The sequence below is a fragment of the Dendrobates tinctorius genome, unplaced genomic scaffold, assembly GCF_039654945.1.
Source record: "Dendrobates tinctorius isolate UK_male_01 unplaced genomic scaffold, ASM3965494v1 ptg000120l, whole genome shotgun sequence".
NCBI lineage: Eukaryota > Metazoa > Chordata > Amphibia > Anura > Dendrobatidae > Dendrobates > Dendrobates tinctorius.
The window spans coordinates 10,856,920-10,882,141 of NW_027361788.1; the positions used below are offsets into that span (position 1 = coordinate 10,856,920).

Sequence of the window (25,222 nt, forward strand, 5' to 3'; positions counted from 1 at the left end):
AGGTAGCACTGTCTGTGTCTACAGAGAGAGAGACACTGAAAGGTAGCACTGTCTGTGTCTACAGAGAGAGAGAAGAGGGCGCTATCACACCAGGCGCATATACAGAACAGCAACCCCAGCTCCTACCATCATAAAGCCCTGCTGAGCCAGAGCCAAGAGCAAGCCAGGAACCTCGGCAGCCAGCTCAACCAAAGTCAGCAACACACTCTAACTAAAGCCCAAATAAAAGAGATCTCAGAGAGCTGCAAGATGCAATACATAGAGGGTTGGAAGAGTGAATTGGAGAACTCCCAGAAACTCACCATCTACCGGTCACTGCGGAGGGACTACACACTGGCTCCATACCTGGAAAGGCTACGCCACCCCAAAGACAGGCAGACCCTGAGTATATACAGATTAAGCGCCCACAACCTAGAGGTGGAAACAGGGCGGCACCGACAGACATACAAGCCACGAGAGAACATACTGTGCCAGCACTGCCAGCAGGGGGCTCTGGAAGATGAGGTGCATTTCCTGCTGCACTGCAACAAATACTCAGCAGTGAGGGACTCCCACTTCCAGAAATTTACTACCCATACCCCAGACTTCCCATCCATGGACGAGGAGAGGAAACTCTGCATCCTACTGGGGGAAGAAGAATCAATGGTGGAGGTCGCCGCCCAATATGTCACCACATGTCATAAGATGAGAGGAACTAAAGACCTCCAAATGGACAATCACTCCCCATCCCCACTACCCTAATCCACTCCCCTGCCACACTTCTTTGCTTGCTTTGGCAACACTAATTGTATTTTGGTCCTGCCAATAAAGCCTATTTGAATTTGAATTTGACACTGAAAGGTAGCACTGTCTGTGTCTACAGAGAGAGAGACACTGAAAGGTAGCACTGTCTGTCTACAGAGAGAGAGACACTGAAAGGTAGCACTGTCTGTCTACAGAGAGAGAGACACTGAAAGGTAGCACTGTCTGTGTCTACAGAGAGAGACACTGAAAGGTAGCACTGTCTGTGTCTACAGAGAGAGACACTGAAAGGTAGCACTGTCTGTGTCTACAGAGAGAGAGACTGAAAGGTAGCACTGTCTGTGTCTACAGAGAGAGAGACTGAAAGGTAGCACTGTCTGTGTCTACAGAGAGAGACACTGAAAGGTAGCACTGTCTCTGTCTACAGAGAGAGACACTGAAAGGTAGCACTGTCTGTGTCTACAGAGAGAGAGACACTGAAAGGTAGCACTGTCTGTGTCTACAGAGAGAGAGACACTGAAAGGTAGCACTGTCTGTGTCTACAGAGAGAGAGACTGAAAGGTAGCACTGTCTGTGTCTACAGAGAGAGAGACTGAAAGGTAGCACTGTCTGTGTCTACAGAGAGACACTGAAAGGTAGCACTGTCTGTGTCTACAGAGAGAGAGACACTGAAAGGTAGCACTGTCTGTGTCTACAGAGAGAGAGACTGAAAGGTAGCACTGTCTGTGTCTACAGAGAGAGAGACACTGAAAGGTAGCACTGTCTGTATCTACAGAGAGAGACACTGAAAGGTAGCACTGTCTGTGTCTACAGAGAAAGACACTGAAAGGTAGCACTGCCTGTGTCTACAGAGAGAGACACTGAAAGGTAGCACTGTCTGTGTCTACAGAGAGAGACACTGAAAGGTAGCACTGTCTGTGTCTATAGAGAGAGACACTGAAAGGTAGCACTGTCTGTGTCTACAGAGAGAGACACTGAAAGGTAGCACTGTCTGTGTCTACAGAGAGAGACACTGAAAGGTAGCACTGTCTGTGTCTACAGAGAGAGACTGAAAGGTAGCACTGTCTGTCTACAGAGAGAGAGACACTGAAAGGTAGCACTGTCTGTCTACAGAGAGAGAGACTGAAAGGTATCACTGTCTGTGTCTACAGAGAGAGAGACTGAAAGGTATCACTGTCTGTGTCTACAGAGAGAGAGACTGAAAGGTAGCACTGTCTGTGTCTACAGAGAGAGACACTGAAAGGTAGCACTGTCTGTGTCTACAGAGAGAGACACTGAAAGGTAGCACTGTCTGTGTCTACAGAGAGAGACACTGAAAGGTAGCACTGTCTGTGTCTACAGAGAGAGACACTGAAAGGTAGCACTGTCTGTGTCTACAGAGAGAGACACTGAAAGGTAGCACTGTCTGTGTCTACAGAGAGAGACACTGAAAGGTAGCACTGTCTGTGTCTACAGAGAGAGACACTGAAAGGTAGCACTGTCTGTGTCTACAGAGAGAGACACTGAAAGGTAGCACTGTCTGTGTCTACAGAGAGAGACACTGAAAGGTAGCACTGTCTGTGTCTACAGAGAGAGACACTGAAAGGTAGCACTGTCTTGTGTCTACAGAGAGACACTGAAAGGTATCACTGTCTGTGTCTACAGAGAGAGAGACTGAAAGGTATCACTGTCTGTGTCTACAGAGAGAGAGACTGAAAGGTAGCACTGTCTGTGTCTACAGAGAGAGACACTGAAAGGTAGCACTGTCTGTGTCTACAGAGAGAGACACTGAAAGGTAGCACTGTCTGTGTCTACAGAGAGAGACACTGAAAGGTAGCACTGTCTGTGTCTACAGAGAGAGACACTGAAAGGTAGCACTGTCTGTGTCTACAGAGAGAGACTGAAAGGTAGCACTGTCTGTGTCTACAGAGAGAGAGACACTGAAAGGTAGCACTGTCTGTGTCTACAGAGAGAGAGACTGAAAGGTAGCACTATCTGTGTCTACAGAGAAAGACACTGAAAGGTAGCACTGCCTGTGTCTACAGAGAGAGACACTGAAAGGTAGCACTGTCTGTGTCTACAGAGAGAGACACTGAAAGGTAGCACTGTCTGTCTACAGAGAGAGAGACTGAAAGGTAGCTCTGTCTGTGTCTACAGAGAGAGACACTGAAAGGTAGCACTGTCTGTCTACAGAGAGAGAGACTGAAAGGTAGCACTGTCTGTGTCTACAGAGAGAGAGACTGAAAGGTAGCACTGTCTGTGTCTCCAGAGAGAGACACTGAAAGGTAGCACTGTCTGTCTACAGAGAGAGACACTGAAAGGTAGCACTGTCTGTGTCTACAGAGAGAGGCACTGAAAGGTAGCACTGTCTGTCTACAGAGAGAGGCACTGAAAGGTAGCACTGTCTGTCTACAGAGAGAGACACTGAAAGGTAGCACTGTCTGTGTCTACAGAGAGAGACACTGAAAGGTAGCACTGTCTGTGTCTATAGAGAGAGACACTGAAAGGTAGCACTGTCTGTGTCTACAGAGAGAGACACTGAAAGGTAGCACTGTCTGTGTCTACAGAGAGAGACACTGAAAGGTAGCACTGTCTGTGTCTACAGAGAGAGACTGAAAGGTAGCACTGTCTGTCTACAGAGAGAGAGAGACACTGAAAGGTAGCACTGTCTGTCTACAGAGAGAGAGACTGAAAGGTATCACTGTCTGTGTCTACAGAGAGAGAGACTGAAAGGTATCACTGTCTGTGTCTACAGAGAGAGAGACTGAAAGGTAGCACTGTCTGTGTCTACAGAGAGAGACACTGAAAGGTAGCACTGTCTGTGTCTACAGAGAGAGACACTGAAAGGTAGCACTGTCTGTGTCTACAGAGAGAGACACTGAAAGGTAGCACTGTCTGTGTCTACAGAGAGAGACACTGAAAGGTAGCACTGTCTGTGTCTACAGAGAGAGACACTGAAAGGTAGCACTGTCTGTGTCTACAGAGAGAGACACTGAAAGGTAGCACTGTCTGTGTCTACAGAGAGAGACACTGAAAGGTAGCACTGTCTGTGTCTACAGAGAGAGACACTGAAAGGTAGCACTGTCTGTGTCTACAGAGAGAGACACTGAAAGGTAGCACTGTCTGTGTCTACAGAGAGAGACACTGAAAGGTAGCACTGTCTTGTGTCTACAGAGAGACACTGAAAGGTATCACTGTCTGTGTCTACAGAGAGAGAGACTGAAAGGTAGCACTGTCTGTGTCTACAGAGAGAGACACTGAAAGGTAGCACTGTCTGTGTCTACAGAGAGAGACTGAAAGGTAGCACTGTCTGTCTACAGAGAGAGAGAGACACTGAAAGGTAGCACTGTCTGTCTACAGAGAGAGAGACTGAAAGGTATCACTGTCTGTGTCTACAGAGAGAGAGACTGAAAGGTATCACTGTCTGTGTCTACAGAGAGAGAGACTGAAAGGTATCACTGTCTGTGTCTACAGAGAGAGAGACTGAAAGGTAGCACTGTCTGTGTCTACAGAGAGAGACACTGAAAGGTAGCACTGTCTGTGTCTACAGAGAGAGACACTGAAAGGTAGCACTGTCTGTGTCTACAGAGAGAGACACTGAAAGGTAGCACTGTCTGTGTCTACAGAGAGAGACACTGAAAGGTAGCACTGTCTGTGTCTACAGAGAGAGACACTGAAAGGTAGCACTGTCTGTGTCTACAGAGAGAGACACTGAAAGGTAGCACTGTCTGTGTCTACAGAGAGAGACACTGAAAGGTAGCACTGTCTGTGTCTACAGAGAGAGACACTGAAAGGTAGCACTGTCTGTGTCTACAGAGAGAGACACTGAAAGGTAGCACTGTCTTGTGTCTACAGAGAGACACTGAAAGGTATCACTGTCTGTGTCTACAGAGAGAGAGACTGAAAGGTATCACTGTCTGTGTCTACAGAGAGAGAGACTGAAAGGTAGCACTGTCTGTGTCTACAGAGAGAGACACTGAAAGGTAGCACTGTCTGTGTCTACAGAGAGAGACACTGAAAGGTAGCACTGTCTGTGTCTACAGAGAGAGACACTGAAAGGTAGCACTGTCTGTGTCTACAGAGAGAGACACTGAAAGGTAGCACTGTCTGTGTCTACAGAGAGAGACACTGAAAGGTAGCACTGTCTGTGTCTACAGAGAGAGACACTGAAAGGTAGCACTGTCTGTGTCTACAGAGAGAGACACTGAAAGGTAGCACTGTCTGTGTCTACAGAGAGAGACACTGAAAGGTAGCACTGTCTGTGTCTACAGAGAGAGACACTGAAAGGTAGCACTGTCTGTGTCTACAGAGAGAGACACTGAAAGGTAGCACTGTCTGTGTCTACAGAGAGAGACACTGAAAGGTAGCACTGTCTGTGTCTACAGAGAGAGACACTGAAAGGTAGCACTGTCTGTGTCTACAGAGAGAGACACTGAAAGGTAGCACTGTCTGTGTCTACAGAGAGAGACACTGAAAGGTAGCACTGTCTGTGTCTACAGAGAGAGACACTGAAAGGTAGCACTGTCTGTGTCTACAGAGAGAGACACTGAAAGGTAGCACTGTCTGTGTCTACAGAGAGAGACACTGAAAGGTAGCACTGTCTGTGTCTACAGAGAGAGACACTGAAAGGTAGCACTGTCTGTGTCTACAGAGAGAGACACTGAAAGGTAGCACTGTCTGTGTCTACAGAGAGAGACACTGAAAGGTAGCACTGTCTGTGTCTACAGAGAGAGACACTGAAAGGTAGCACTGTCTGTGTCTACAGAGAGAGACACTGAAAGGTAGCACTGTCTGTGTCTACAGAGAGAGACACTGAAAGGTAGCACTGTCTGTGTCTACAGAGAGAGACACTGAAAGGTAGCACTGTCTGTGTCTACAGAGAGAGACACTGAAAGGTAGCGCTGTCTGTGTCTACAGAGAGAGACACTGAAAGGTAGCGCTGTCTGTCTACAGAGAGAGACACTGAAAGGTAGCACTGTCTGTGTCTACAGAGAGAGACACTGAAAGGTAGCACTGTCTGTGTCTACAGAGAGAGACACTGAAAGGTAGCACTGTCTGTGTCTACAGAGAGAGACACTGAAAGGTAGCACTGTCTGTGTCTACAGAGAGAGACACTGAAAGGTAGCACTGTCTGTGTCTACAGAGAGAGACACTGAAAGGTAGCTCTGTCTGTGTCTACAGAGAGAGACACTGAAAGGTAGCACTGTCTGTCTACAGAGAGAGAGACTGAAAGGTATCGCTGTCTGTCTACAGAGAGAGACACTGAAAGGTAGCACTGTCTGTGTCAGTAAATTATGTATAAAGAGACTAGAGGGTAGTACTAAGTGTGTTACATAATTTGCATGCCAGAAAAGCTCGAGATTAATTTTCGTAGGGGCCATTCTGTTAAAGAGCATTATAGCACCAAGTAACCTCAGAAAAACATCGAACAAGAGACAAAAACCAATAAATAAAGAGAAAAAAATTCTCTAAAAAACATATAGATGTAAAACCAGGGGTGTATAGATGTGACTCTAGGAAATGCTGTAGTTGTAACATCATTGGACATAATAGCAGATCTATTACTTCCTACAGCATCGGTGAGACATATGAAATCACACAAAAATTAACGTGACAAAGACTATGCCATATATGTGATTACTTGTACCTCTCGCCTGCAATATGCAAAGATGGCACTCCTAGTTCTGTATTTTTGAAGTGTTGTGAAGTCCCAGTTGATATTTGACACACTCATTAGATTTGTGTTTTCACTAGCTGACATGAAGATTATTAGTATAATCTCTGCCATAAATGCTAACAGACGTGTTTATCCAGACTGGACCTTGCACCTCCGGGTGCCATAGTTGAGGCAATTTAATGAAGACATGTAGGTTTCAATCACTAGCCCACCCAAGACACAACGTTTGTAGCAATGTAAGGAAATCATGTTTTCACAGTGTATGATGTCTTTGCAAACAAAACCCAAACCTACCTTCTGACAACCATCAGTCTATGCACGTTCAGTATGGCTACCAATTATTAGTGATTTTTTTATCAGGAAAAAACAGTAGGGTAGGTCAGGAAAGATCTAAGACCCACATCTATCTCCTAGACTCATGGCTCTTTGCTGCATTTTTTTTCTAAAAATTGCCTGTTGAGCACATCTATCAGACAATTATTGCATATGCTATTGTTGATCTCCCAGGTTAGACAACTTTTTGAATTAAACTATATAATGATTATATCCTATTTAATGGAAAGGCGTCATCATAAAATTACCAGTTAAAAAATGCCTTTAACATAAATATCTGATATAAAGAAGCCCTCTTCCTCCTCCTCCCATCAAACTTTTTATCCTCTTAATACCTTGCAGTCATCATATTATTTAGCACTGTGCACTTACAATTGCTCATTTTGCCTTTCTATCCAGCTAATTCTTCTCTTTTCCATTAGGTCTAGGACATCAAGTGATTAAAAACTGACGAGCTGAATCCTTCTAAGCTCTGTGTAGAAACAGGAGGTCAATTTGCACCGTATGAGTCATAAGTCACTGCAAAGTCCCTGGCTGGAGGGAGCATCTGGGTCAGGGAGTTGAAAAGGAGGATGATAAATGCAGGGACAAGAGACTTCCTGTTTCTACATAGTTCAGAGAAAAGAGAAGACTTAGGCCTGTTTCACACTTCAGTTTTTTTGTGTCAGTTAAAATCCGCTAAAATGGCGGAAAGCGGATCCGTTGCTAAACTGATGTGAACGGATACCACCGGACCGTTTTTTTGACGGATCCGATGAATGAAGAATTTTAAAGGAACCGCAGCCCAGAGAGCGAGAGAAAGATATTTTTTTTTTCCAGCCGCCAGAACAGACTTTAGGGTTAAATTTCCAGCTGAGTGAAGTCTTTCGGGCATGCGCAGTGTGAAGTGCGGATCCTGCCGCCCGAAAAAACGTTACATGCTCCGTTTGGGCATGTCGGCGGACGGCAAAATTCTGGCGGATCCGCAAAAAAAGGATCGAACGGATGGCCATCAGTCAAGATCCGCTGGTAATGCAACTCAATGGGAAAAAAACGGATCCGCCAAACAAAATGGCGGATCCGTTTTTTTTTCAAAACGGCGGATCTTGACTGATGGACAAAAACTGAAGAGTGAAACTGGGTAGAAAGTCAAATTGAGCAATTGTAAGTACACAGTGCTATATAATATGGTGATTGCAATAAATATATTAAGAGGATTAAAACTTTAATGGGATGATCAAATTTCTTGTGATATTTGTGAAAATTTCTTTACTGAAAAAAAAAAGCTTGCCTTTTTCACAGTGGCCACTGGGGCTATTCCTGTTCTTTCAGGAAATCCACATGTACATTAGCAATAATGATTTAATCTGAGCCTATGATTTGTGTTGAAGCAACTAATGAGCGTGGGCAAAGGTGATCTTGAAGAGAGTGGGATAACACAGGAATGGGAGATCAGCTGTGTATAGAGATGTTACCCATCATTGTATTTCTGCCTCTGAGGATAATGAGGCTGCTGAAAACTCTTCCTGAAAGGACCGGAATTATGAATCTATAATACAATAGTTGCCATTGTGAAAATTACAATTATTATTATTTAAAAAAAAAAAAGCTTTTAACATAAAAGGTCATTTTCTGATGATGCATTCCCTTTCGTAGTAGACTTTTACACTTACCAGTCACGGGCATTGGTCACGTGTTGAGCTACTTTTGTAGTTGCGCAAATTAATTGTCAATTTCTCAGCTAAATCCTGTAAATAATATATCTCAATTTCAGGGGGTCATACACTGCGGCACATATCGGACTTTAGCTACCACTCACATCATAATTTTTAAAAGTCGCTTTGACAGCTTTCGATTTACGTGATCATAAAGAAAACTCTGCCTATAATCTTGATCTCCTTGTGGACTCCCATGCCCCGACCTGTCTAACGGTTGATCATCCACTGCATTGACTGTCTCTTCTTCTGAGACCTACAAGAGTCGCTAGTGTTTGCAGTCACGCTGCCCATACCATACGCTGCCAATGCAAACAGAGCGCTGGCCATGTCTTTCTCTAAATACCCAGCAGTCTTTGGCTGGAAGCGGATTGCTAGGAATCAGCAGCGGCTATCCGCAAGGGCAATCAATAACTGTTAGAGAGTAGGAAGGGGGAGGGAGGCAGCCAGTTCACACCCTGAGTACCTGTGCCCAACTGGGAAGATGGGCCATGAAATAAAGCCATTAGCTGTCTCTTTTATGCCAAGAGCTGAAATACATCTGTGTCTCATTTGTGCTCCAGCTGAGCGAACAGGCATAACCAAGGCTGGCAAATACTATACGTTCCCTGAACCATCCAGGTCTAATTTGTTCTTACTTTCTTGGCGGTGCTGTTCCCTATTGCTTATAGAATGGAGTCAAGGAAGGATTTACCATGAGAAACTTTTAAGGGTGCATCCACACGCATGGGTTGGGTGCACCGCTGATTTTTGGGCTCAAATTCTACTTTACCACCATTGTTGGATGAGATTTTACCAAAGTTCCATGGAAATTATCCGGAGATAAGATTGACCCGTTCTCATTGCTGCAGATATTGACCGCAATTTTGTGAAGCAAAAAAGGTGAAATCTTCATGTAACCTGTTGCATTTGCACAGTGAAATTTGTTAGATTCGATGTAGATTTTTTTGTTCTAGAAATTCTTTTTAACTTTTTTCTGTTTCGGACATATCCTAATTGTTTGCAAAATAGTTGGTTTGCAACATTGATCGGTAGCTGGGATGTTGAGTATCAATGATGGCTCATTCACACCTCTGACTTTTTTTTCCATGTATAAGGAAAACGGTCTCACCATTCTGAATCAGACTTTGGTGAGAGTGTTGTCCGTTTTTCTCGTACGTGGACAGAAAAAAAAAGTTTCTCGGCCTTCTCTATTTGAACAGTCAGTGAAAATTTTTTTCATGGACCCACTGATTTGCATTACCGATTTTTGCTCCGACTCTCGGATTAAAATCAGACGTGTCTATGCGATTCTCCAGGTCCTCTTAGTCTGCAAAAGATCATGGACATGCAGGCTCGGATTGGCCCACAGTTGAACCGGAGAATCCTCTGGTAGACCCATGTGAAACGGTACTGATGAGTAATGCTTATTACACTTTATTCACAATTTGCAGAAAAAGATATAATCTAATCATTCATTAAACAAGCTAGCAAAATTAATATTACAAAAGTTACCGTATATACTTGTGTATAAACCGAGTTTTTCAGCACATTTTTTTGTGCTGAAAACACCCCCCTTGGCTTATACATGAGTCGTTGTCCCAGAAAGCCGGCAGGGGAGTGGCGGATTAGCAGGTCACAGAGGCAGGAGCTGACGGCTGTGGCTGTAACTGTGCCCGCGGCTAAAGGGAAATGAATATTCATTTTTCTTATAGCGCGCGCAGTGATAGCTGCCACTGCCGGCTTCCAGGAGACATCCGATCCTACTCGCCCTCCAGCGTGCCCTTGTAGCATCTTGTTGGTGCCGGCGCTTTTGCACTCACAGCATCTCGTTGGTGCCGGCTTCCTGCAGCTCTTACTGAGCTGAGCGATCACGTGGCACTGCTCATTAAGGTAATGAATATGCATGCATCTCCACTCCCATAGGTGTTGAGTACATATTCAATACCTTAATGAGCGGTGCCACGTGATGGCTCAATGCAGGAAGAGCTGCAGGAAGCCGTCACCAACAAGATGCTGCAAGAGCTCAGGCACCAACGAGATGCTACGAGGGCACGCTGGAGGGTGAGTGGGATTTTTTTTTTGTAATAGGAAGCATGTATACCAGGACAGCTACGTGGGGGAGCCACGCATACCAGGACAGCGACGGGGGAAGCCACGCATACCAGGACAGCGACGGGGGGAGCCACGCATACCAGGACAGGACGGGGGGAGCCACGCATACCAGGTCAGGACGGGGAAGCCACGAATACCAGGTCAGGACGGGTGAGCCACGCATACCAGGGCAGCAATGGGGTGAGCCATGCATACCAGGACAGCAACCAGGGGGGGGAGTCATGCATACCAGGACAGCAACGGGGGAGCCATGCACACCAGGACAGCAACGAGGGGAGCAATGCATACCAGGACAGGACGGGGGGAGCCACGCATACCATGAAAGGATGGGGGAGCCACGCATACCTGGACAGGACGGGGAGAGCCACCCACCAGGACAGGGATGAAGGGACAATGCATACCCGGCTTATACTCAAGTCAATAAGCTTACCTTGTTTTCCCTGACAAAATTAGGTGCCTCGGCTTATACTCGGGTCGGCGTATTATAATCAAGTATATACAGTAATTTGTGTGCTAGGATCAAGTGATTTTTGCATGTAGCTGAATGGTGGTCACCAAGAATCAATGTTACTGGTGGGCAGGGCTGACACTAGGAATTTTGGGGCTCCATACTGGCAACATTTTCGGGATCCCCTTGAAACTCTGCCCAGGCTCCACCCTAGCCCCGCCTCCATGTGTCGAACCGTCCACAGTCCCACCACCCTCTCTTGGAAAAACTCCACTTCTGCACCATGTCCTCCCCATCACACATTAACAGTTCCCATAACCAGATCACAATCATAGCCAGCAGCTTTTATTTTGGGCAAAAGATTTTTTAATCCACCACAATGACAAGGTAAACTCTTCTGGCCGGGCTTTACTCTACTGTAAACTTATTAAACATTTGTTAAATATCCAATACAATTTTACGGATATTTTTCTCCTTCGTCTCATTGGGGGACACAGAGACTGTGGGTGTGTGCTTCTGCCGTCTGGAGGCTGACACTAAGTATACAAAAAAAGAGTTAGCTCCTCCTCCGCCGCATACACCCTCGCCCCCAGACCGGGCGTAACTCAGTTTTTTGCTTAGTGTCTGATGGAGGCACACGCAGTCTGGAGCTCCAGACTAGGTTTTTTTTTGTTTTTTTTTTCTTCTTTTCTATGAAGATAAGACAGGGGCGACGGATCCTATAGAGAGGGTCCGATCTCCCCAAATCATCAACGGGCGACCACGTGTGAGTAACCCTCCACGTGTTTCTCTCCCGCACCGAGGGACACATCTGGGACTTTTCCCCAGACAACCATTTTTCTTTTTTATTTTGTAAAGAGGCGGCAACGCATCCTGATAAGAGGATTCGGTTTCCCCATCGACCCCAACGGGCGAGCACGTGTGAGTGATCCTCCACGTTGTTCTCTCCTGCAACGTGGGAATGCTTTAATGCCCCTACCACCCCTAGGTAGTGAGACCAGGGGTGGAGTTGGAGGCGCAGGTGAGCCAAGGGATTGAAGCGGGGGCGGAGAGCGGTGCAGTAGCCTCCCCCTCCCTGCCCAGGGATGGGGTTGAGAAGCACCTCAAGAGAGCCCCCTCGGCGGCCCGGCTCACCTTTGTTAATAGGAAGACCGGGACCAGGTAGTCCGCCTCTCACCCGGCGCTGCCCCCGGCGGGTAACGCCGCACGCGGAGTGCGGCCAGAGCCCCGCGGGCGGCCGCGGCCCCCGCTGTATGGGGAGATCCGTGAGTGCCACGCGAGGCCCCTGCCCGCCGACTTCCGGGGGTAGCCGGAAGCCCCGCCCACTAACTTCCGGGGGCGGAGAGCGGCGGGCGCGCACAGTTACCGGGGAGCTCCCGCCCCCCTCCCTCGAACGCCGCACGTGGAGTGCGGCCAGAGCCCCACGGGCGGCCGCGGTCCCCGCTGTATGGGGAGGTCCGGAGTTCCGCGCGCCCTCCCGCCGACTTCCGGGGGTAGCGGAAGCCCCGCCCACTAACTTCCGGGGGCGGAGAGCGGCGGGCGCGCACAGTTACCGGGGACCTCCCGCCCCCCTCCTTGCATTTCCTCGCCGAAGTGGGGCCGGAAGCCGCCGCCTATCTCCCGGAGTGCGAGTGCCCCGGCGAGTAACGCCGCACGCCCCGTGGAAGAGACGCAAGTTGGGACATTACCGGTGGGTGAGTGCAACCCCGTTTCGAGTGCCGCACTAGTAGTCAAGGAAGGGGTTATCCTCCTCCTCCTACCCTACCTTGCAATATGTCTGGCAAAGGGAAGGCTCACTCTTTCCTATACGCTGTTTGCGTTTCCTGTGGGGTCAGGCTGCCTAAAGCGCAGCCGGGTAAATTTTGTGAAGCCTGCGAGTCGGAGCGAGCCCAGGAGCCCCCCATTGTTGCAGAGCCCAGAGGTCAGGACCCTCCAGAATGGGCGGTGTCTTTATCACACTCTATGATGTCCCTTACAAGGGCAATTGAGTCTCTCCAAGGCCCAGGCAGGGACAAGGATGGTGGTCTGCCAGCGGAAGACAGCTCGTCCACGTCTCAGGACCCTCCGACCGTTAGAGCCCGCTCCAGCACCAGACAAGCTCATAGCAAGAGAGCTCGTTCCCCGTCGGCCGGACCCTCTGGGGCTTCGGCGGCGGGTATTAGGGAAGCGAGCAGGATGAGGGCGAGGAGGAGGAGGAGGCCTGGAATCCAGAAAGCCTGGGATACCAAGACTCGGTGGACAGCCTCATTGAGGCAGTCAACCAGACATTAGAGATCGAGGACGATGTGTCCACGGTCTCAGGTCACAAGGTCTCCTTCAAAAAGACCAGGCGACCGCATAGAAGGTTTGCCACGCATCCGGAGTTCGAGGAGCTAGTCCAGAAACATAGGGAACACCCGGATAAGCGTTTTGCAATGCAAAAAGCGCTGCAAGCTAAGTATCCGTTTCCTCCTGAACTCCATAAGGGATGGGTGGAGTCGCCAGTAGTGGACCCACCGGTATCACGTTTAGCGTCAAGATCGCTATTGTCGATACCCAGCGGTTCTTCTATCAAGGACCCAACTGATCGCCTTATAGAGGGGCTTGCCCGCTCGGTGTATGAGGCAGCGGGGTCGGCCCTAGCCCCCTCCTTTGCGGCTACTTGGGTGGCTAAGGCCATGGTTTCATGGGCGGACGCTCTGCAGAATGAGAGGCCGAGGCCGTTTGCCCAGAACAAGGGGGGCCAGATCCCAAAAGCCTCCAGCAAAATGACTCGAGGCGCTTCGTACCTACGGACGACAGAGTGGGCGGACGCCTACTAAGGTTCAGCCACGTTTGGGTCGCAGTGGCATGCGACGCTTGGGTGGCAGAATTGATATCGTCCGGGTACAAGATAGAGTTTCTCGGACTCCCGCCACGGCGATTCTTCCGTTCCCGGCTTTCCGGAACAGAATCGCAGGCGGAGGGTTTGTTACAAGCCATAATGACGCTACAGCGCAACGGGGTCATTGTCCCAGTGCCGAAAAGCGAAGAGACACAAGGTTTTTACTCCAACCTGTTTTCGGTCCCCAAAAAAGACGGGACAGTAAGGCCAGTATTAGATCTAAAAATCCTGAACAAATTCATCAGAGTCAGGCGGTTCCGGATGGAATCCCTCCGTTCGGTCATTGCAGCCATGGATCCAGGGGAGTTCCTGGCCTCGATCGATGTGCAGGATGCATATCTGCACATTCCGATTTTTCCTCCACACCAGAGGTTCCTGCGTTTTGCGATCGGAGGGCGACATTTTCAATTTGTTGCTCTGCCCTTCGGTCTGGCCACTGCTCCCAGAGTCTTTACGAAGATAATGGCGGTGGTTATGGCCATCCTGCATGCTCGGGGCATAACGGTACTACCTTACCTGGACGACCTTTTGGTAAAGGGGCCGTCGTTTCAGGCGTGCCAGGAGAATGTCAGTATCACGCTGGATACCCTGGCCCGTCTAGGCTGGTTGATCAATCGGAACAAGTCGTCCTTGGTTCCAGCCCAGAGAATCGTATTCCTAGGCATGGTTTTCAACACCTCCCGGGGGCTGGTGATCCTCCCTCAGGACAAGGCGCGAAAGATCAAACAGGGGGTACGGAACCTTCTACAGCCAGGCTCCAGATCCATCCGGTACGGCATGAGTGTGTTGGGCAGAATGGTGGCGGCGATGGAGGCAATCCCGTTTGCCCAGTTCCATCTCCGTCCGCTTCAGCATGCGCTCTTGTCAGCATGGGACCGAAGGCTGCTATCCCTCAGTCATCGGTGTAATTTGTCTCCGCTGGTCCGACGATCACTCCGATGGTGGACTCGCGACTCGTCTCTGGGCCAGGGGAAACCCTTTCCCCCGGAGCAGTGGTTGGTGGTGACGACCGATGCAAGCCTGCATGGTTGGGGAGCAGTTTTCCAGAGTCACACAGCCCAGGGGCGGTGGTCCATTCAGGAGATAATTCTCCCGATCAACATTCTGGAGATACGGGCAATACGATTGGCCCTGCAACATTTTCAGTGTTTCCTGAGACACCGGCCGGTGCGCATTCAGTCGGACAATGCTACAGCAGTAGCATATGTCAACCATCAAGGGGGCACGCGCAGCCAAGCAGCCATGCGCGAGGTTGGGCTGGTACTGCGTTGGGCCGAAAAGAACCACGTGGTAATTTCAGCGGTGCACATTCCGGGAGTCGAAAACTGGGCGGCAGATTTTCTCAGCCGACAGGGGGTCGCGGCAGGGGAATGGTCCCTGCACCCCGAGGTTTTTCAACAGATCTGCCAACGGTGGGGGACACCAGACGTGGACCTTATGGCATCCAGAGAGAACGCCAAAGTACAAAGGTTCGTCGCTCGATCCCTCGACCCGCAGGCGATCGCAGCAGACGCTCTGGTGCTTCCATGGAGCCAGTTTCGTCTCCCGTACTTGTTCCCCCCGCTACCTCTGCTTCCAAGAGTCATCAGAAAGTTAAGGAGAGAGAAGGTTCCAGCAATTCTGCTAGCCCCAGACTGGCCTCGGAGGGCCTGGTATGCAGATCTGGTTCAGCTAGTGGTGGACGTACCCTGGCGTCTACCAGATCGGCCGGACTTGCTGTCCCAGGGGCCGATCTACCATCCGAACTTAGGGGCCCTGTGTTTGACGGCGTGGCCATTGAATCTTGGCTGTTAACACAGGCAGGATTCAGGCGCGATGTGGTGGCCACGATGGTGAGTGCCCGAAAGCCTTCCTCGGCGAAAGTATATCATCGGACTTGGGAAGTTTTTTTCCGTTGGTGTAGGGATCGCGGAGTGGCTCCTATGGTTTTTTCAATCCCCAACGTACTGGCCTTTTTGCAGGCAGGGCTGGACGCAGGATTGGCTCCGAGTTCGCTCAGAACGCAAATCTCGGCCCTGTCGGTCCTTTTTCAACGAAAGGTCGCTTCGGTCTGGCAGGTTAAGATGTTTATGCAGGGGGTTGCACATTTAGTACCCCCCTATAAGGCGCCGACGGAATCATGGGACCTGAACTTGGTGCTCAGGGCCCTTCAGGAGCCTCCCTTCGAACCGTTACAAGAAGTCTCCTTACCTTACCTGTCCAGTAAGGTCATTTTTCTGGTAGCTATTACGTCTATTAGGCGGGTTTCGGAATTGGCGGCTTTATCTTGTAAACCGCCGTTCCTGACTTTTTATAAGGATAAGGTAGTTTTAAGGCCAGCTCCTCCCTTCTTGCCGAAGGTTGTTTCTGCATTCCATATCAACGAAGACATTGTCTTACCTTCGTTTTGCCCGGCACCGGTGCACAGGGTAGAAAAGGCTTTGCACACCCTGGATCTGGTAAGAGCTCTTAGGAGGTACAGTGGGGAAAAAAAGTATTTAGTCAGTCAGCAATAGTGCAAGTTCCACCACTTAAAAAGATGAGAGGCGTCTGTAATTTACATCATAGGTAGACCTCAACTATGGGAGACAAACTGAGAAAAAAAAATCCAGAAAATCACATAGTCTGTTTTTTTTTTTCATTTTATTTGCATATTATGGTGGAAAATAAGTATTTGGTCAGAAACAAAATTTCATCTCAATACTTTGTGATATATCCTTTGTTGGCAATGACAGAGGTCAAACGTTTTCTGTAAGTCTTCACAAGGTTGCCACACACTGTTGTTGGTATGTTGGCCCATTCCTCCATGCAGATCTCCTCTAGAGCAGTGATGTTTTTGGCTTTTCGCTTGGCAACACGGACTTTCAACTCCCTCCAAAGGTTTTCTATAGGGTTGAGATCTGGAGACTGGCTAGGCCACTCCAGGACCTTGAAATGCTTCTTACGAAGCCACTCCTTCGTTGCCCTGGCGGTGTGCTTTGGATCATTGTCATGTTGAAAGACCCAGCCACGTTTCATCTTCAATGCCCTTGCTGATGGAAGGAGGTTTGCACTCAAAATCTCACGATACATGGCCCCATTCATTCTTTCATGTACCCGGATCAGTCGTCCTGGCCCCTTTGCAGAGAAACAGCCCCAAAGCATGATGTTTCCACCACCATGCTTTACAGTAGGTATGGTGTTTGATGGATGCAACTCAGTATTCTTTTTCCTCCAAACACGACAAGTTGTGTTTCTACCAAACAGTTCCAGTTTGGTTTCATCAGTCCATAGGACATTCTCCCAAAACTCTTCTGGATCATCCAAATGCTCTCTAGCAAACTTCAGACGGGCCCGGACATGTACAGGCTTAAGCAGTGGGACACGTCTGGCACTGCAGGATCTGAGTCCATGGTGGCGTAGTGTGTTACTTATGGTAGGCCTTGTTACATTGGTCCCAGCTCTCTGCAGTTCATTCACTAGGTCCCCCCGCGTGGTTCTGGGATTTTTGCTCACCGTTCTTGTGATCATTCTGACCCCACGGGGTGGGATTTTGCGTGGAGCACCAGATCGAGGGAGATTATCAGTGGTCTTGTATGTCTTCCATTTTCTAATTATTGCTCCCACAGTTGATTTCTTCACTCCAAGCTGGTTGGCTATTGCAGATTCAGTCTTCCCAGCCTGGTGCAGGGCTACAATTTTGTTTCTGGTGTCCTTTGACAGCTCTTTGGTCTTCACCATAGTGGAGTTTGGAGTCAGACTGTTTGAGGGTGTGCACAGGTGTCTTTTTATACTGATAACAAGTTTAAACAGGTGCCATTACTACAGGTAATGAGTGGAGGAAAGAGGAGACTCTTAATGAAGAAGTTACAGGTCTGTGAGAGTCAGAAATCTTGATTGCTTGTTTCTGACCAAATACTTATTTTCCACCATAATATGCAAATAAAATGAAAAAAAAACAGACAATGTAATTTTCTGGATTTTTTTTTTCTCAGTTTGTCTCCCATAGTTTAGGTCTACCTATGATGTAAATTACAGACGCCTCTCATCTTTTTAAGTGGTGGAACTTGCACTATTGCTGACTGACTAAATACTTTTTTTCCCCACTGTATGTGACAAGGACAGCACCTTTCCGCCGGACAGACTCTCTATTCGTGATCCCAGAAGGGCGGCGGAAGGGGCTTGCTGCGTCCAAAGCGACTTTGGCCAGATGGGTTCGCCTGACGATCCAAGAATCTTATGAAATCAGTGGCACGCCGGTTCCGGCAGGGATCAAGGCACACTCGGCTCGAGCAGTGGGTGCCTCATGGGCACTGCGACACCAAGCTTCAGCGGAACAGGTGTGCAAAGCAGCTACCTGGTCCAGTTTGCATACGTTTGTCAAACATTATAACGTACATACCCAGGCATCCTCGGATGCAAGCCTGGGAAGAAAGATTCTCCAGGCAGCAGTTGCGCACCTCTAATCAGGGGCGCAAAATAGCATGGATTGGGTGAGCTAAGATCCCGCCCAGGGACTGCTTTAGAACGTCCCACAGTCTCTGTGTCCCCCAATGAGACGAAGGAGAAACATGGATTTTTGTGAGTACTCACCGTAAAATCCTTTTCTCCGAGACGCTCATTGGGGGACACAGCACCCACCCTACTAGCCAGTTGGCTTTTGCTTATTTTAAGTTATACAAATCCTTATGTAAGGATCAGGGTGGTCCCTTTTCCAGATGTATAATTTCTTGCCTGAATTTAAGGCGCGTTCTCCTACTGCTTATGCACTAAACTGAGTTACGCCCGGTCTGGGGGCGAGGTTGTATGCGGCGGAGGAGGAGCTAACTCTTTTTTTGTATACTTAGTGTCAGCCTCCAGACGGCAGAAGCACACACCCACAGTCTCTGTGTCCCCCAATGAGCGTCTCGGAGAAAAGGATTTTACGGTGAGTACTCACAAAAATCCATGTTTATTTATTTTTCAATTTTTAAAATGACCAATATTATCACATGCAAGGAACAAATACCACCACACCATGACAGATCACATATTACAACCACAGTGACCGAATAATACCACATACAGGGAATAAATACTGCCACACCATGACCAGACAACATATTACCACCTCATGGAGACCAATAACACCACATGCAAGGAACAAATACCACCACCCCATGACTTGACCACATATTACCACCACATATTGACTAAATAATAGCATATTCAAGGAACAAATACTGCCACACCATGACCGGACCACATATTACCACCACATAGTGACCAAATACTACAATACTGATCATTAATAAAAAAACAATACTAATGCCATTATACACAAGAGATCTGTACTGAGTGTCCGTGTACAGGTAATACAGTGCTCAGTAGTGGCATTATACACAGGAGCTCTGTATATAATATACAGTATATAGTGTAAGTGTACAGGTAACACACTGACTCACCGTTGAAGTTTTCATCTTTGCTTTTCTTCTTCATCCAGTTCAGACCGCCATCACTTCTTCTAGCCAGGACTTGTCTCTGCAGAAAATAACACAGCTATCTAAAGCACATTCCCCAACCTCTATACTACGCCACATGAAAAAAAGCGACCGTGTCGCACTGCACAGTAACAGGATGTCTCCTCCCCCACACAGCTATCTAAAGCACATTCCCCAACCTCTATACTACGCCAAATGAAAAAAGCGACCGTGTCGCACTGCACAGTAAGAGGATGTCTCCTCCCCCACGCTGAAATCCGTATCCTCAAAAATAATATCCTTTAATTAGCTTCTACAGTAATAATATCCCACACTCTCTCACACTCTGGACCCCATGCGTCCTCCCATTCTGCCTCATCTCTCCATATTCACCCCATAGTCATCCATAATAGTATAGTGCATCCCATAGTCATATTCAGCTCTGGCAAAAATTAAGAGCCCACTTTCAAATGTTCAGTTTGTCTGATTTTTCTCTTTATAGGTATATTTTTGAGTAAAATGTAAATTGTTCTTTAGTCTATAAACTTCTGACATGTCTCTGAATTTCCAAGCAATAAATTTAGTATTTTTTTTTCTGACAAAAAATAATGGTCAAAATGTAAAAAAAAAACCCAGTGCTTTTAGACCTCAAATATCATTTAAAAGCAACAATACTAATGTTTTAACTCAGGAAGGGTTCTGAAATCAATATTTTGTGGAATAACCATGATTTTTATAAACAGCTTTCATGCGTCTTGGCATGCTTTCCACCAGTCTTTCACACTGCTTTTGGGTGACCTTATGCCACTTCTGGTGCAAAAATGTAAGCAGTTCTTCTTTGTTTGATGGCTGGTGACTATCCATCATCCTCTTGATTACATTCCAGAGGTTTTCAATGGGGTTCAGGTCTGGAGAATGGGCTGCCCATGACAGGGTTTTGATGTGGTGGTCTCTTAATTGTTGCCAGAGCTGTATAGTAGTATAATGCATCCCAGTCATATATAGCAGTTTAATGCAGCCCCATAGCAGTATAATGCAGCCCTCATAGCAGTATATTGCAGACTCATAGTCATATATACTCTGTACTAAGAACTCTGTATGATTTAAATGCACTTTTGCTTTTCACTTATTTAATTATAGCAGGTTTTTTTTCATTTTGTCTTTTGTAGGTTTTCCATAGTCATATATAGCAGTATAATGCAGCCCCATAGCGGTGTAATGCAGCCCGAAAGGGGTATAGTGCAGCTCCATAATATAATGCTCCCCATAGGGGTACAATGCACCTACATAATATAATGCTCCCCATAGGGGTATAATGCACCCCCATAATATAATACAGCCCCATAGGGGTATAATGCTCCCCCATAGGGGTATAATGCAGCCCCCATAGGAGTATAATGCTCCCCAGTGGAGTATAATGCACCCCCATTATATAATGCTCCCCCATAAGGGTACAATGCTCCCTCATAGGGGTATAATGCACCCCATAGTATAATGCTCCCTCATAGGTGTATAATGCACCCCAGTGGAGTACAATGCTTCGCCATAGGAGTTTAATGCTCCCCCATAGGGGTATAATGCACCCCCATAGTATAATGCTCCCCGATAGGGATATAATCCTCCCCAGTGGTTTTTAATGCTTCCTCATAGGGATATAATGCACCCCCATACTGTGGCTTTATAAAAAAATAAAAAAAGTTCTCCTTACCTGGCCGAGCTCCAGCGATGTCCTCGGCTAGATACATCTGAGGAGCAGAGTCATTCCGGCGTTTGACAGTGATGTCATACGCCGGCAACGGGCCCGCTGATGTCAGTTGCCGGCCTATGATTGGCCGGCGGCTGTTAACTGTTGCCATGCGGGAATCTCCCGGATGACAACAAATTTTAACTGCCTGTGCGTCTGAGGATGCACAGGCAGTTACTGATCTGGCAGAATACTGCCGCTGGGGCCCGATGAGCAGAGGACAGGGGGGGCCCACTGCGGGCCCCTTCTGCTTATCGAGCCCCATACGCCAGTCATGGCAGTAATGCCCTGATGGCGGCCCTGCTGGTGAGCCTTTGCCAGTCCAGTCTGACATTGAAGACATGTGAATGGCCCTATAGATTGCCATAGGTACAAGTGCTATCTGAGAAAAACATGGAGAGCACTCTTATGTGAAAATCTGAGATGTGTAAGAGTCCTAATGTTCATGTGAAGAAAAAATAAAACTTAGATCTAGAATGAATCAAACCGTGCATGTTGATAATAGGGTGTTGGATGGTGGAGTGCGTTCTACCCTCTGTATCTGCATCACACAATCATTTATAAGATCTGAATTGGGCCTGGAAGGCATGTCAGAGAAACAGCAACACATCTTCTCCTCCTCCTCCCCCGAAACCCCTCCACCCTTCCATCTTCTCCCTCCCTACCCCGGCTGAAACAGGCCACGGCCATAATGGAAGATGGAGAGACCCGTTAGCTGAGAATGATCGCTATCATTAAAGACAGGAGGAGGCTTCACTTGTCACCGCCAGCTTTCTACATGGCAGGTTGGATGAGGCGTCCACAGGTAGAGCAGTGGGATACAAATTGTGAGGGTCCTACAGCCGCTTCATGCACTCATTATCAAAAGCACAAGCTAATGAAAGAACACTGTATCCAATCCCTTATGTGTATCCCAAACCGTCCATCAATAATCGTCTGACCCATGGAGGTACAAATACATATCCTGACATCAGGCCCCAATTTCACTAATCGTTCTTCTCATTACATTCAATGAATAATTTGAAAAAATGAACTACATGACCAATAGATGATAGCATTCTTTGTGGATTAAAGTAAAATATATAAGCAATATTTTAGTTTTCCTTGTTTATCTTAAGGAGAGAATCTCCAGTGTCACGACCAATCCAGAAGATAGTCTGAGGAAGATGTCTAAGGTCTTATTCACACACTGCAGTATTTTGAATCAGGAGTTATCTCTCCATTATACACAACTGTGTTTGAGGACCCAGTCCTTGTTTTGGTTCCAAAATATAGAAATACCAAAATCTGAATAAGACCTTACTGAATTTACGTGTTGGTCAGATATCTAACATTGGCTTTTTGACTGGTGTTCAGTTTGAAAAAATGTAAAATCGCATTCAAAAAGATCAAAGTGAATCCATCACTAGAAGTGTAGCCTATATATAACTATACCAGTTTCTCTAGCTGAAGATTGTGTTTTGAAGACGGAACCTAAATGGTGAAAATCCTAGCATTTTCTTCCTTAAAGGGAGACTGTCAGCATGATTTCACACCCCAAGCTATCTATATGTCCATGTAGCTCTTACAATGACAAGTCCCGCAGTACCTTTAAATGGCCAGTCCGTTCCTCCATTACTGAGAAATCAGCGTTTGAATTGATATGCAAATGAGACTGAAGAGCTATGGTAGATCTCAAGACACTGTCACTCCAGCTCTATTCTCCCCCAGTGCCACCTTCTCCTGCTTGGTTGACAAATTCTTTGCCTGAGATCACACAGCATTGAGGCTGTCAGTAAACCTTGAGGAGGCGGCGCTAGGCGGGGAATAGAGCTGGAGTGACAGACTTCAGATCTCCTATAATCTCCAATAGCTTTTCAGCCTCATTTGCCTATCAATATAAGCACCGATTTTCTCAGTAAGGGAGGATCGGACTGGCCACCTAAAGCTATTGCTGGACTTGTCTTTGAAGGAGCTACATGCACATATAAATAGTTTGAGAGGCGAAATCCTGCTGGCCCATTCCCTGTAAAGGGAATAATTTGTTTTTTGTTTTGTATTTTTGGCTAAAAATCATTTTTTGTAATTGGGTTTCATGAAAAATGATGCACTGTTTGCTTTCTATAGTCTGTTTTGCACCATCTAATGCTGGATGCAGAATGGGTTAACTGAGAACCGATCAGTGAGCTCATTCTAAGATCCAGTGGGAGAGTTTGTAACTTTTCCTTTTCATGAGCTCTGCAGATTATGAGCACTTTCTCTGCTGATTATGAGCACAGAGTTGTATGTTCAGGGAAACAAAGAGCCTGTAAAAGCAAAACGGTGCATCAACAAATGACAAATGGGATTTTTAACCTCAAATACATTCATTTAAGTAAAAAAAAAGGCTCCAGTGGTGGACAAGCACTTTAGTAATGTTCTCTTCTTTTACCCTGTCCTGTTTCATATTGTCCCAAAAAAGAGGAGCTTTTCTTTAAAGTCATTTCCCATCTCTGACATTTATAGCATATCCACGGGTCATGCGAAAAACATATTAGTAGATGTGGATCCCATCAGTGGGCTGTGCATTTGTCCTGAGAACAGGGCCCTGACATGCCGGTGGAGAGGTGGTTGAAATGTCCGTTATTTGTGTAGTATTTATCTATTAAAGGGGTTCCAGGTTTGGAACAAAAGTCTGTCGTCGCTCTATGTGACTGCAGATTGCCAAATCTTGATAGCATGCGGTGCGATTACTCAGTATTCCCCATGTTAGTCGGTGGTCTAGTGACCTCATGTATGCGATTTTGTATGCTTGGGGTCACATGCCAACTAGACTTGTTTTGGCTTCTTTGAATAGAAGTGAATTGAGAGAAGCCGATTTAAGTCTAGTCTACATCTGTATGCAAATCGCATATATGGCAATGGGACTGCCTTATAATGCACTGTCATGAATTTCATGAATTTGCTGTTTGCAGCCACTTAGAGTGACTGCAGACTTTTGTCCCAAGCCCAAATAACCCCTTTAATAAAAAGAGAAACTCAGAAAGATCCCTAATGACCTAGAAAGGACCCGGCTTTCTAGTAGTGCAGACCGAGATTCCACTACCCTCAGCGGCAGCTCTCGCATTGTACTTTACCATTCTGTAACATATTATAAAATATGCAGCAGTGAGCAAGATTTTGTTCTTTCAGTGCGTGGATGATGGGATCCTGTTCTGCATGCCAGGATACCACAATCTGGACGGGATGTGACTTATTCTACAAAGTTCGTCCCTTTCTGGGGATATTAGGGGCCCTTCTGAGCACTTTTGCTAATATATGAATAGTCACCAGTTTTGGGATACCCCACTATTTTATTATATAAAAAGGCCAGCCCCAGATTGGTGGTAGCAACTCTTTAAGATGAGCATGCGTTTTAGAAAGATCTATCAGCTGGCAGCCCAATCTCACGACCACCTCTCACCGCTTAGCAGAATGTACGTGTGCACTCAATTGGAGAGGGGAGCGAGTAGCTGCCAGACAGCTCTGGTGGCAGCTTTTCTCTACTGAAAACAAATGGATTGAATGTGTATGGTCCTCCTTGCTGGAGAGGGATTTAGCAGTTGGATTTCAACAGGCCCCCCATCCTTGTCACCTCATGAGGCCCCTGTATATATTGGATGGTCAGCTAATTCTTCTGAAATTGTCAGATTGTCAACAATTTAATTTGTATAACCGTTTGGTCTACTGATAAGTTTTTAAAAATTTGCCGGACCCTCAGCTAAGAGGGTCCTGAGCTGCGCTCATCTATTTCAATAGTAAGACTGTATTGGGAAATTGCTGTATTTGCACTATAGTGATGGTGTCCCGTTAGAACGAAGGTTGATTGTTGGAAATTAGATTGTTTTCTCAAACGGTTTATGATCAAGTAAGTCCAACTAAGGCCCGGATTAAGTCAGGTTTAGCCTCCATTTCACGAAAGCACCGCTGCCTCCCAGGGGGTGCCCAAACTGTCCCATGCCTCCCCTATAGAGACGGAATCTCCAGAATATGGGGTTCAGGGGACCCTAACTGGGGATCTACAAGTGTGTTAATTTGTTTTGCAGTCAGTAACCACAAGTCTTCTTCTTTCCATATTTCCTATGATACAGAAATGCGGCCCATGGATTTTCCCTGATCCAAGTGGACAGTACGATTGTGACTATGAGGGAGATCTTGGAAAAAGCTCTGAAAAGAAGGAAAGGTTCCCAGAGGAACTCAGGTGAGTTTTTAGGCTTGTGATTTGAATTTTATGC

General features: G+C 47.0%; 1 protein-coding gene across 4 annotated transcripts in view; it reads left to right on the forward strand.

Moving 5' to 3' along the window:
* The window catches only part of MAPKAP1 (MAPK associated protein 1), a 262,045-nt gene that overhangs the window by 118,006 nt on the left and 118,817 nt on the right, over positions 1 to 25,222 (forward strand). For all 4 annotated transcript variants that reach the window (XM_073590749.1, XM_073590750.1, XM_073590752.1 and 1 more), the window contains one exon: positions 25,079 to 25,188. In XM_073590749.1, the coding sequence (XP_073446850.1) occupies positions 25,079 to 25,188 (110 nt within the window). The remainder of the gene's footprint in view (positions 1 to 25,078; positions 25,189 to 25,222) is intronic.